This window comes from Photinus pyralis, unplaced genomic scaffold (genome assembly GCF_008802855.1).
Source record: "Photinus pyralis isolate 1611_PpyrPB1 unplaced genomic scaffold, Ppyr1.3 Ppyr1.4_LG10, whole genome shotgun sequence".
NCBI lineage: Eukaryota > Metazoa > Arthropoda > Insecta > Coleoptera > Lampyridae > Photinus > Photinus pyralis.
This window is the reverse complement of record NW_022170250.1, coordinates 4,084,705-4,095,102: the sequence shown is the minus strand read 5'-3', so window position 1 is coordinate 4,095,102 and position 10,398 is coordinate 4,084,705. Positions and strand designations below refer to the sequence as shown.

General features: G+C 39.6%; 1 protein-coding gene across 1 annotated transcript; it reads right to left on the bottom strand.

Annotated features, from left to right (window-relative positions):
* Positions 1 to 4,925: 4,925 nt before the first annotated feature.
* LOC116162518 (insulin-like growth factor-binding protein complex acid labile subunit) lies at positions 4,926 to 6,769 on the bottom strand. Its single transcript, XM_031476151.1, has 2 exons — positions 6,636 to 6,769; positions 4,926 to 6,587 (listed from the first exon to the last, which is right to left on the bottom strand). Exon 2 carries the CDS (start codon positions 6,566 to 6,568, stop codon positions 4,964 to 4,966), a length of 1,605 nt encoding a protein of 534 aa, XP_031332011.1. The 5' UTR covers positions 6,569 to 6,587; positions 6,636 to 6,769; the 3' UTR covers positions 4,926 to 4,963.
* Positions 6,770 to 10,398: the final 3,629 nt, after the last annotated feature.

Genomic DNA, 10,398 nt, shown 5'->3' with positions numbered 1-10,398 from the left:
GGGTGCGTGTCACCGATTGTTTCCATGGTTACCGCCGTCACGCGCCAGTTTCGAAATTCTTGGGAACGACGAAGTTTATCAATTACGTCGCTATCTCCTCAATTATGTAAGTTCTAGTCTGGCCACTATCAATCTTTTTGCTTACACTCACTCGTATAGGCAACACATCAGACACATGACATCGTTACTATACGGGGTGTATCTAACAGTAGTGGTCAGGCTAAGTACGTAAACTGAATCCCACCGCCGCACAAGTGATTCCAAATCCCAAAAAACTATCCAGAAAATGAAGGTATTGCCCTTATTCTAAAATTGTATACATTGGGGTTTTTGGGCGTTCTGATTAAGAATCTGATGTTACGATTTTCGAAAAACAACATGGCGGATCCAATATGGCGAACAAAAATGACGAAAATTTGATATTTTCAAATGAAAGCCGCTATTGTTTTTGGGCGCGCCAATTAAGCATCTGATTTTAAATTTAAAAAAAAAAATGGCGGATCCAATATGGCGGCAAAATTAAGAAAACTTGTTTTCAAATGAAAGTGGTGTAGTGGGGCTTTTGTGTGCTCTGATTAAGAACCTGACGTTGGATTTTCGAAAAACAAAATGGCGGATCCAATATGGCGAACAAAAATTTGACATTTTCAAATGAAAGTCGCTATTGTGACGTTTTTGAGCGCCCCAATTATGATCCTGATGTTAAATTTTTAAAAAACAAAATGGCGGGTCCAATGTGGCGGACAAAATTAAGAACAATTGTTGTTTTCAAATCAAAGTCGGTGCAGTGGGGGTTTTGAGCGCTCCGATTAAGTATCTAATGGTAGATTTAGGAAAAAGAAAATGGCGAATCCAATATGGCGGATGAAACTGACAAAAATTTGTTATTTTTAAATGAAAGTCGGTATACTGAGGTTTTTGGACGCGCCAAATAAGAATCTGATGTTATATTTGTTGTAGTTGTGGCGAAGTTTCTGAAATTTTCTTAAAAAAGATCAAGGTGTAGTGGAGGTGGCGGTCCTTTAACATACTAGAATGAACATAAAAATGAAGCTGCTGGTATCGCGACGTTTGAAAGGCGTGTACATTTTCTACGCTAAATTTTGGGGCAGTCCGCCCACAGAAATACATGATAGTTTTTAATCGTTTGTTATGTAGAAAAAAGTTTCAATTGTGCACAACTCATGTGCAAATAAAGCGCATTTTTTAAAGCGAAATAACTTCGCAGATTTCCTCCGACACTCCATTTTCGAGATATCCAAACTTCATTTTCGTCGTCTAGACGCTCCACCGCCCTTAAACAGTGCCCCTTACCGACGCTCAGTTCTGCAGATACCTGGACACTTTCATTCATTCATTCATCAATAGACGTGTCTCGCCCGTCTTTTCACTTGCCTTTTGTGCTCTCCTCCGACACCTTTTTCGAAAAATTCGCCCTTTGTGAGTACCCTTCTTCGGCACTCGGCTGAGATATGAGGAATTATAACCGATCGCGATAAGGAGCCGAGAAAGAGGACTGCAGTTGGTAGGAATTAATTCCTTTCGTTAAGACCTTGCAGTAGAGTACCATTAAGGATAAAATCAGTGACCCCCCCCCCTAATCTCCGATTTTGATAAGAGGTAAAGGTGAAAGGCTGTAATTGGTGGAATACAGTTCCATTGGTGGAGACCTTTAATTCGAATGCCATGAACTAACCTCAACTGATCTCAAAAACGAGTCACGGGGGAGTGTCATAGTTCCTTTTGATGAGACCTTTCATGAATGCTGGTAGAATATGTTTATTTAATCCTTAAAAAATGCGCTACAAATTTTTCTGCATAAAAAGGGTACATATTGTTTAAACAATACAAATAATTAATTTTGCCCCCCATTGCCATTGACTTAGATCATACGCGAGAAGTAGTTTCGTGGAGAGCAGACAGAGCCGTCCTTAGGGTGGAGCGACTCCAGGCCTCGGTAAAAAAATGCAAATTCAAATAAAATACTATAAAATATAAGTATGAGTAAGGAGTCATTCTTGCATGATCTCCACCATAAGAAAATTCAAATGGCTGTAACTTTTGAACTAGTAGCCCAATCTTGGAACTGTTTGAAATTATGGATTCTACAGGCCACATTCTATAAGAAATTTTTTTCCGGGTCGATCTGAGACAATTTTTTTTTCGGGGCTCAAAAAAAGGCAGTGTATAACCTTCCTTTTTTACCAAAAATCGACTGCACCAAAATTTCTCGGGAAAACACTTTTTCTTATTAATTTTGGTGCGTAGAATCCAAAACAATTCGTACTTTTTCGATCAGACTTCTCAATCAAAAGTTATAGACTAGAAACCAATTTCGAAAGAAAATTCAAAGGGCTGTAACTTTTGAACTAGTAGCCCAATCTTGGAACTGTTTGAAATTATGGATTCTACAGGCCACATTCTATAAGAGAAATTATTTTCCGGATCGATCTGAGACAATTTTCTTTCAAGCCAAAAAAAAGGCAGTGTTTAGCCTTCCTTTTTTACCAAAAATCGACTACACCAAAATTTCTCGGGAAAACAATTTTTCTTATTAATTTTGGTGCGTAGAATCCAAAACAATTCGTACTTTTTCGATCAGACTTCTCAATCAAAAATTATAGACTAGAAACCAATTTCGAAAGAAAATTCAAAGGGCTGTAACTTTTGAACTAGTAGCCCAATCTTGGAACTGTTCGAAATTATGGGATCTACAGGCCACATTCTATAAAAAAAATTTTTTCCGGGTCGATCTGAGACAAATTTTTTCTCGGGCCTCAAAAAAAGGCAGTGTATAACCTTCCTTTTTTACCAAAAATCGACTACACCAAAATTTCTCGGGAAAACACTTTTTCTTATCAATTTGGGTGCGTAGAATCCAAATCAATTCGTACTTTTTCGATCAGACTTCTCAATCAAAAGTTATAGACTAGAAACCAATTTCGAAAAAAAATTCAAAGGGCTGTAACTTTTGAACTAGTAGCCCAATCTTGGAACTGTTTGAAATTATGGATTCTACAGGCCACATTCTATAAGAAAATTTTTTTCCGGGTCGATCTGAGACAATTTTTTTTCGGGCCTCAAAAAAAGGCAGTGTATAACCTTCCTTTTTTACCAAAAATCGACTACACCAAAATTTCTCGGGAAAACACTTTTTCTTATTAATTTTGGTGCGTAGAATCCAAAACAATTCGTACTTTTTCGATCAGACTTCTCAATCAAAAGTTATAGACTAGAAACCAATTTCGAAAAAAATTCAAAGGGCTGTAACTTTTGAACTAGTAGCCCAATCTTGGAACTGTTTGAAATTATGGATTCTACAGGCCACATTCTATAAGAAAATTTTTTTCCCGGGTCGATCTGAGACAATTTTTTTTTCGGGGCTCAAAAAAAGGCAGTGTATAACCTTCCTTTTTTACCAAAAATCGACTACACCAAAATTTCTCGGGAAAACACTTTTTCTTATTAATTTGAGTGCGTAGAATCCAAATCAATTCGTACTTTTTCGATCAGACTTCTCAATCAAAAGTTATAGACTAGAAACCAATTTCGAAAAAAATTCAAAGAGCTGTAACTTTTGAACTAGTAGCCCAATCTTGGAACTGTTTGAAATTATGGATTCTACAGGCCACATTCTATAAGAAAATTTTTTTCCGGGTCGATCTGAGACAATTTTTTTTCGGGGCTCAAAAAAAGGCAGTGTATAACCTTCCTTTTTTACCAAAAATCGACTACACCAAAATTTCTCGGGAAAACACCTTTTCTTATTAATTTGGGTGCGTAGAATCCAAATCAATTCGTACTTTTTCGATCAGACTTCTCAATCAAAAGTTATAGTCTAGAATAGAAACCAATTTCGAAAAAAAATTCAAAGGGCATCCTTTCCGGGAAATATGATGTGTTTGTTCGAGAAAATTTTCAAATATTCGGGCACGTTCAGAAGCGTTCGAGAACTTTCAAGAAAGATGGGCATTTGCTGTATAAGAATTGTACTCTCGCTCGTGTTATGTTATACATTGTGAGTGATAAGTAATCATTAATGGTATAAATTAATCCATTCCAACACTGTTATATTTATTATTTTGTTAAAGGTAAATAAATAAAGTAAATTCCCGTATTGATGGCAACTGGGTGCCAGTTTTTGGGTCCAGGCCTAGAAGGTTCAAATTTTAGGTTTCGTCGCCAAAAAACATCAAATTTCTATCATTTTTGGACCACAGGAGTCACGAAAATTCTGATTTAAGTACATACAAGTTAAACAAATTAAAATTCTCTAATCAGTAGCAAATTTGGGCCCGTTGCTGGGCCCATGCACTTCAAAGGTCATGGGTGCACAAAATTATAGGTTGTGAAGGCCTAAAAGGCTTAAATTTTAGGTTTCGTCGCCAAAAAATATCATATTTCTATAATTTTTCACCACAGGAGTTACGCAAATTCTGATTTAAGTACATACAAGTTAAACAAATTAAAATTCTCTAATCAGTAGCAAATTTGGGCCCGTTGCTGGGCCCATGCACTTCAAAGGTCATGGGTGCACAAAATTATAGGTTGTGAAGGCCTAAAAGGCTTAAATTTTAGGTTTCGTCGCCAAAAAATATCATATTTCTATAATTTTTCACCACAGGAGTTACGCAAATTCTGATTTCACAAGTTTCAAAATTTTAAAATTCATTCATGTGTAGCAAATTTGGACCCGTTGTTAGGCCCATGCACTTTAAAGGTCATGGGTACACAAAATTATAGGTTGCGAAGGTCTAAAAGGTTCAAATTTTGGGTTTTGGCGCCAAAAAATATCGAATTTCTAACATTTTTGGACCAAAGGAGTCACGAAAGTCATGATTTGAGTCCATACAAGCCTAACAATTTAAAATTCACCCAGTGTGTGCCTGTTTTTGGGCCCAAGCGCTTAAAGGGTCATGGGTTTGTTTCTTTAGCATTAATCCTATATTTAAAGCTCGGCTTTTTATAATTTATCGACATTAAAATGAAAATCGATCCGGTCCTGCGACGAGATCTCCTCCAAAGTCGAGCGCGTCAAATTCACCTCGCTTATCATCAACTTGAACCTTTTGAATCCGAAAAACGCATCCCCGTCGACGAACTCGATCGGGTTGTCGATCAAATTCAGCTCTTGGATGTTCACCAGGCCGCCGAATGAGTTTTTATCCACGTTGCGTATCGCGTTGTTCGCCAAGGAGAGGACCTCCAAGTTCGGCATGTTCTGGAAGACGCCGGAGGGCAGTCGCGCGATCTGGTTGCTGTCCAAGTGTAGCGCCTTGAGGAGCGTCAGTCCGCTGAACATGCCGATCTCGAGGTTGACGAGCCGATTGCCGGTGAGCCGCAGCTCCTGTAGAGCGACGAGGTGCTTGAATGTGTTCGGTTTGAGCGCGTTCAGGCGATTGCCGGACAGTCGCAGCTCGGTCAGCTTGTCGAGCCCGCCGAAGGTGAGGTTGTCGATTTGCGCGAGGTTGTTGTTGTCCAGGTTGAGGCGTCGCAAGTTGGGCAGTCGGCCGAAGCTTCCGCTCGCGATGTGATTGACGATGCAGTTGCCCAAATTTAGGTGTTGCAAGCTGGGGAGGGTGCCGAAGGTGCTCTTTTCGATGCGCTCAAGATTGCTGTACTCGAGACTGAGATAGGATAGATAATCGAGGTCGAAGGTCCCATTAAAGATAACCTCAAAGTCGTTATTCCCCGCCGTTAGCGTTTCCAATATGTGCAAGCCCTCGAAGGCTTTCGGATCGAAGACTCCGATTCTGTTAAAGGTTAGGTCGAGGTGTTTCAGGCCCTGCAGGTTGCTGAAGCTGCCTCGTCTTACTTGCGTGATGATGTTGTTCTTCAGGTACAGCTTCGCCAGGCGGCCCAAACCGGTGAAGTACGCTTCTTGCAAACCGTCCAGTTTGTTGTAGTTCAAGTGGAGTTCTTCCAAGTGGGTGACTTGCTGAAAGATGTTGGCGGGTAAATAGTGAATTTGGTTGCGAGACAAGTATAGGTGTTTTAGCGCGTGTAGACCTTTGAAGCATCCCTCTCGCATGAACATTAGTCGATTGGCCTGAAGATCCAAGATCTGCAAGGCCTTCAGGTCTTGAAAAACGCCATCGACCAAGGTCTTGAGGTTGTTGTGGGACAGGTCGAGCTCTTGGAGGTGGTGGAGCCCAACGAACGTCCCCTTTTCCAAATTTTCCAGGTGCGTGTAGAAGATACTGATGGTTTTTAGCTGAGTCGACCTTTCAAAAACCCCAGACTGTAAGGTTGGTATCAAATTCGAGAAGATGGTCAGCTCGTGTAACTTGTCGAGGCCGGCAAAGGCCCCCCGTTCAATGCCAACGATTTTGCTATCGTCGATCTTCAGCTGCGTGACATTCTTGGGGAAGAGATCCGCTGGGATTACATCTATATTGCAGTGCACCAAGTGGATGGAGCTTCCCGTTGTATTCTGTTTCAAGCTATCGCGAAGAAATTGGACGTCGTGAACTTGTCTACATATCGTTTGCGTTTCATAACTTCGACAACCTTTGTACTCTGAGATAACAAGCCCGACCAAAGATGCCACGACTATGCATCTGAGCATTTTCGTAATTACACCGTCTCTAATTAAACCACTTTTTAGACACTTACTCGATGCTGCACTTACCTACTTTACCGACCACGCGAATACCAATCAATCTAAATTCAGACTGAATACGATGATAGTAAAATCGGAGCGTGACATCTTTTTTTGGATCAACAGCTTGTGCAACACAAATTATTATTATTTAAATGCGTTACGCAGTTTTGCGCCAATAATAAACTTGATCAAACGGGAACTTTCTAATTTGTATAAATAGATTTATTGTTACTCCCACGCTTTTAAATAGACAATACAATAAAATGTAACAATAGATGCGTGGGTGTAGTTAAAATTACTTGCAAAAACTGTCACCATGTGCATGTTGGGCAAACGGATAATATTTTAAGCGCACGGCGCCACAATTAGGTCGAAAGCTGAAATTGTGACAGAAGTCATTTTCATGGTCTCCTGATACCAACCTGTGGCATTCGAACTCCGAGTTGAAATGGCTATTATTGCCTCTATCTCCTTATACTTGACTATAAATAACTGTCTAAACCTGTGATGCGACAGGTGGTATTTTCAAATTCTTTAATAGAGCATGGTCGTTTATACTTTCCTAATACTACAATTCAGCACAAAGTCATTGGACCAAAGGTGCAGAACCGACTGGTGGAATTGTGCGTGTTTTCCTGATAAGAAAACTATTACGTTTTCCTGACTCAAGCACTTCAGCAGTAACTGATTGTGTCAGGAGTGCAGAAGTACACATTGCAATATCAAAATTTGTATCTGAAGCCTTAGTGGAAAGATGCCTGAAATGTTAAAAGATCATTTAACTTTGGGAAACTTTGGAAAAGCGCAGGAAACATATTGGAAATGTATTAAAAATTTATAAAAATTTTGAAAATCCTTATAACATTTTGGAAAATGATCCCAAATTATTAAAAATTGGTAAGAAAATGTTGAAAAAGAAATAATAGAGAAATAAGTATCGAGTCTTAGTTTGCTGGGGGATATTCCCTACCCCCTTAACCACCGGTATAATATGTCCACTCACAAAACTATAATTTTATGTTTTGAAATCAAGCCGAGGGGTTGTGGGAGAGGGGGGGGGGGTTTATGGAATACCTCTCAGAATATGAACCATTCGATAACTGTTTTCCAAAGACCGCCATGAGGACGCTAGAGATAATAGAAAAAGAGGCATCGCGCCTTAGCTTTTTGGGGGTTATTGATAGGGAGAGGGGGGCGTTCTTCCACAGCCTCTAGACCACCCCAGTACTATGCTAGACTGTCATCTCACTATAATTAATGTGTAAAGATTTGTTTTCTTCACTACTAAGAATTATTATTGTTTACGGTATATGTACTTATTGAAAAAACCTCGTAGATTACGAATAGATGACTCCCTCTACTGTGGAAATTAACCACGCAATTTTACCGCGCAGTAGTAGCAGATTGTTTTCGCAAACTGCTGACAGCGTAACTTAGGACGCATGGAATTTTAATTGCCATCATCCGTATTTATTATCTCTGGCGATTGGATTCGGGGATTCGGCAGTAATTAGGACGGATTCACCTATAACTCCTACAGTGAGGATTTTAATTGCGCTTTTTTCTTTCTTATCGTTCGGCTGGTTGCATCGTTGTGCATACGAAACTGGTTAATTTGTTACATTTACCTGCGAGTGCCGACACCTTTGACATATCTTTCGATAACGAGCGGCCTTTTGTGAAATGGGTCAACGGATCGTGGAGGAGATTTAATATTAAAATGAAGCGGCTGGCGTAAGTGCAAGGAAGTTTAAAAGGTCATATGGCCAGAACGAACTACCGTTGTGGAAGATCTCAAGTTCTCATTTTGTTTTCCAACCCTGAGCGAGTTGACGGTTCCTGCGGCTGGCTTCCGAAGATTGAGAGCATATGTATGTAATTCAGACCCCCCCCCCCCCCAACATTATACGAACATTCTGTAACTGTTTTCCAAAGACCACCATGGTGGAGATAGTAGAGAATGGAGTATCGAGTCTTACTATATTGTGGAAATTGCAGGGGGGGGGGTTTAAATACCACCCAGAAACACTCCCAGTAAACTATAACTCCATACCTCCTTCTCTATTACCTCATGGCGGTCTTTGGAAAACAGTTATCGAACATTTTTTGTATTTTGGGGAGTATTCCATAACCCCCGGCCCGTCTATTTTCAAAAACTATAATTAATGGTCCGAAGAGAAAGCGCCCTTGTGGGAAAATGCGGTACCGGGGTAATCTGTGGGGTATGGAATACTCTCCATTATACGAATTTTCGATAATTGTCTAGCGTGCTAGAGAAAGGACTATGGAGCTTTACTATGGAGTTTTAGTTTACTGGGGGGTTTTCTGATGTGTATTCCATACCACCCAGACCGCCCCGGTATTGTGTTACATTGTCCATTCACAAAACTATAGTTAATGTTCTGAAGAGCATGCGCTTTCGTGGGAAAACGTAGTACCGGAGGGGGTCTGGGGGATATCGAATACTCCCCAGTATACTACAATTCGATTACTTGTCTTCCAAAGACAGCCATTAGGGAAGTAGAGATAATAGAAACGGGTGTATCGAGTCTTAGTTCCTAATCCACGAAGTGTCACGAAGTGTCAATCAGAAAATTCATTTAAAATTTTGTCTGGCTACCAGGAGAACATAATCGTCGAGAGGGTCTTTTCCCATCACCCACAAAAATATTTCGAAACCAAATTTCGTTTTAAATCTTTCCCAATTTGGTATCAGGAGGCTATAATGTGCGAGGAGATGTTTCAGCTCCTAATACACGAAGTGTCAATCAGAAAATTCATTTAAAATTTTGTCTGGCTACCAGGAGAGCATAATCGTCGAGAGGGTCTTTTCCCATCACCCACAAAAATATTTCGAAACCAAATTTCGTTTTAAATCTTTTCCAATTTGGTATCAGGAGGTTATAAAGTGGGAGGAGATGTTTCAGCTCCTAATACACGAAGTGACAATTAGAAAATTCATTTAAAATTGTGTCTGGCTACCAGGAGAACATAATAGTTGTGGATATCTTGTCCCATCGCCCACAAAAATATTTCGTAGCCAAATTTCGTTTTAAATATTTTCCAATTTGGTATCAGGAGGTTATAATGTGCGTGGAGGTGTTTCAGCTCCTAATACACGAAGTGCCAATCAGAAAATTCTTGTAAAATTTTGTCTGGCTACCAGGAGAACATAATAGTTGTGGAGGTCTTTTCCTATCACCCACAAAAACATTTCGAAGCCAAATTTCGTTTTAAATCTTTTCCAATTTGGTATCAGAAGGTTATAAAGTGGGAGGAGACGTTTCAGCTCCTAATACACGAAGTGCCAATCAGAAAATTTTTGTAAAATTTTGTCTGGCTATCAGGAGAACATAATAGTTGTGGATATCTTTCCCCATCGCCCACAAAAATATTTCGAAGCCAAATTTCGTTTTAAATATTTTCCAATTTGGTAGCAGGAGGTTATAATGTGCGAGGAGGTGTTTCAGCTCCTAATACACGAAGTGACAATTAGAAAATTCATTTAAAATTTTGTCTGGCTACCAGGAGAACATAATAGTCGAGGAGGTATTTTCCCATCACCCACAAAAACATTTCGAAGCCAAATTTCGTTTTAAATCTTTTCCAATTTGGTATCAGAAGGTTATAAAGTGGGAGGAGATGTTTCAGCTCCTAATACACGAAGTGTCAATCAGAAAATTCATTTAAAATTTTGTCTGGCTACCAGGAGAACATAATCGTCGAGAGGGTCTTTTCCCATCACCCACAAAAATATTTCGAAACCAAATTTCGTTTTAAATCTTTTCCAATTT

What these genes read in the sequence shown, in the direction of transcription:
- LOC116162518 (XM_031476151.1), bottom strand. Translation starts at nt 6,568, where the DNA reads ATGCTCAGATGCATAGTCGTGGCATCTTTGGTCGGGCTTGTTATCTCA.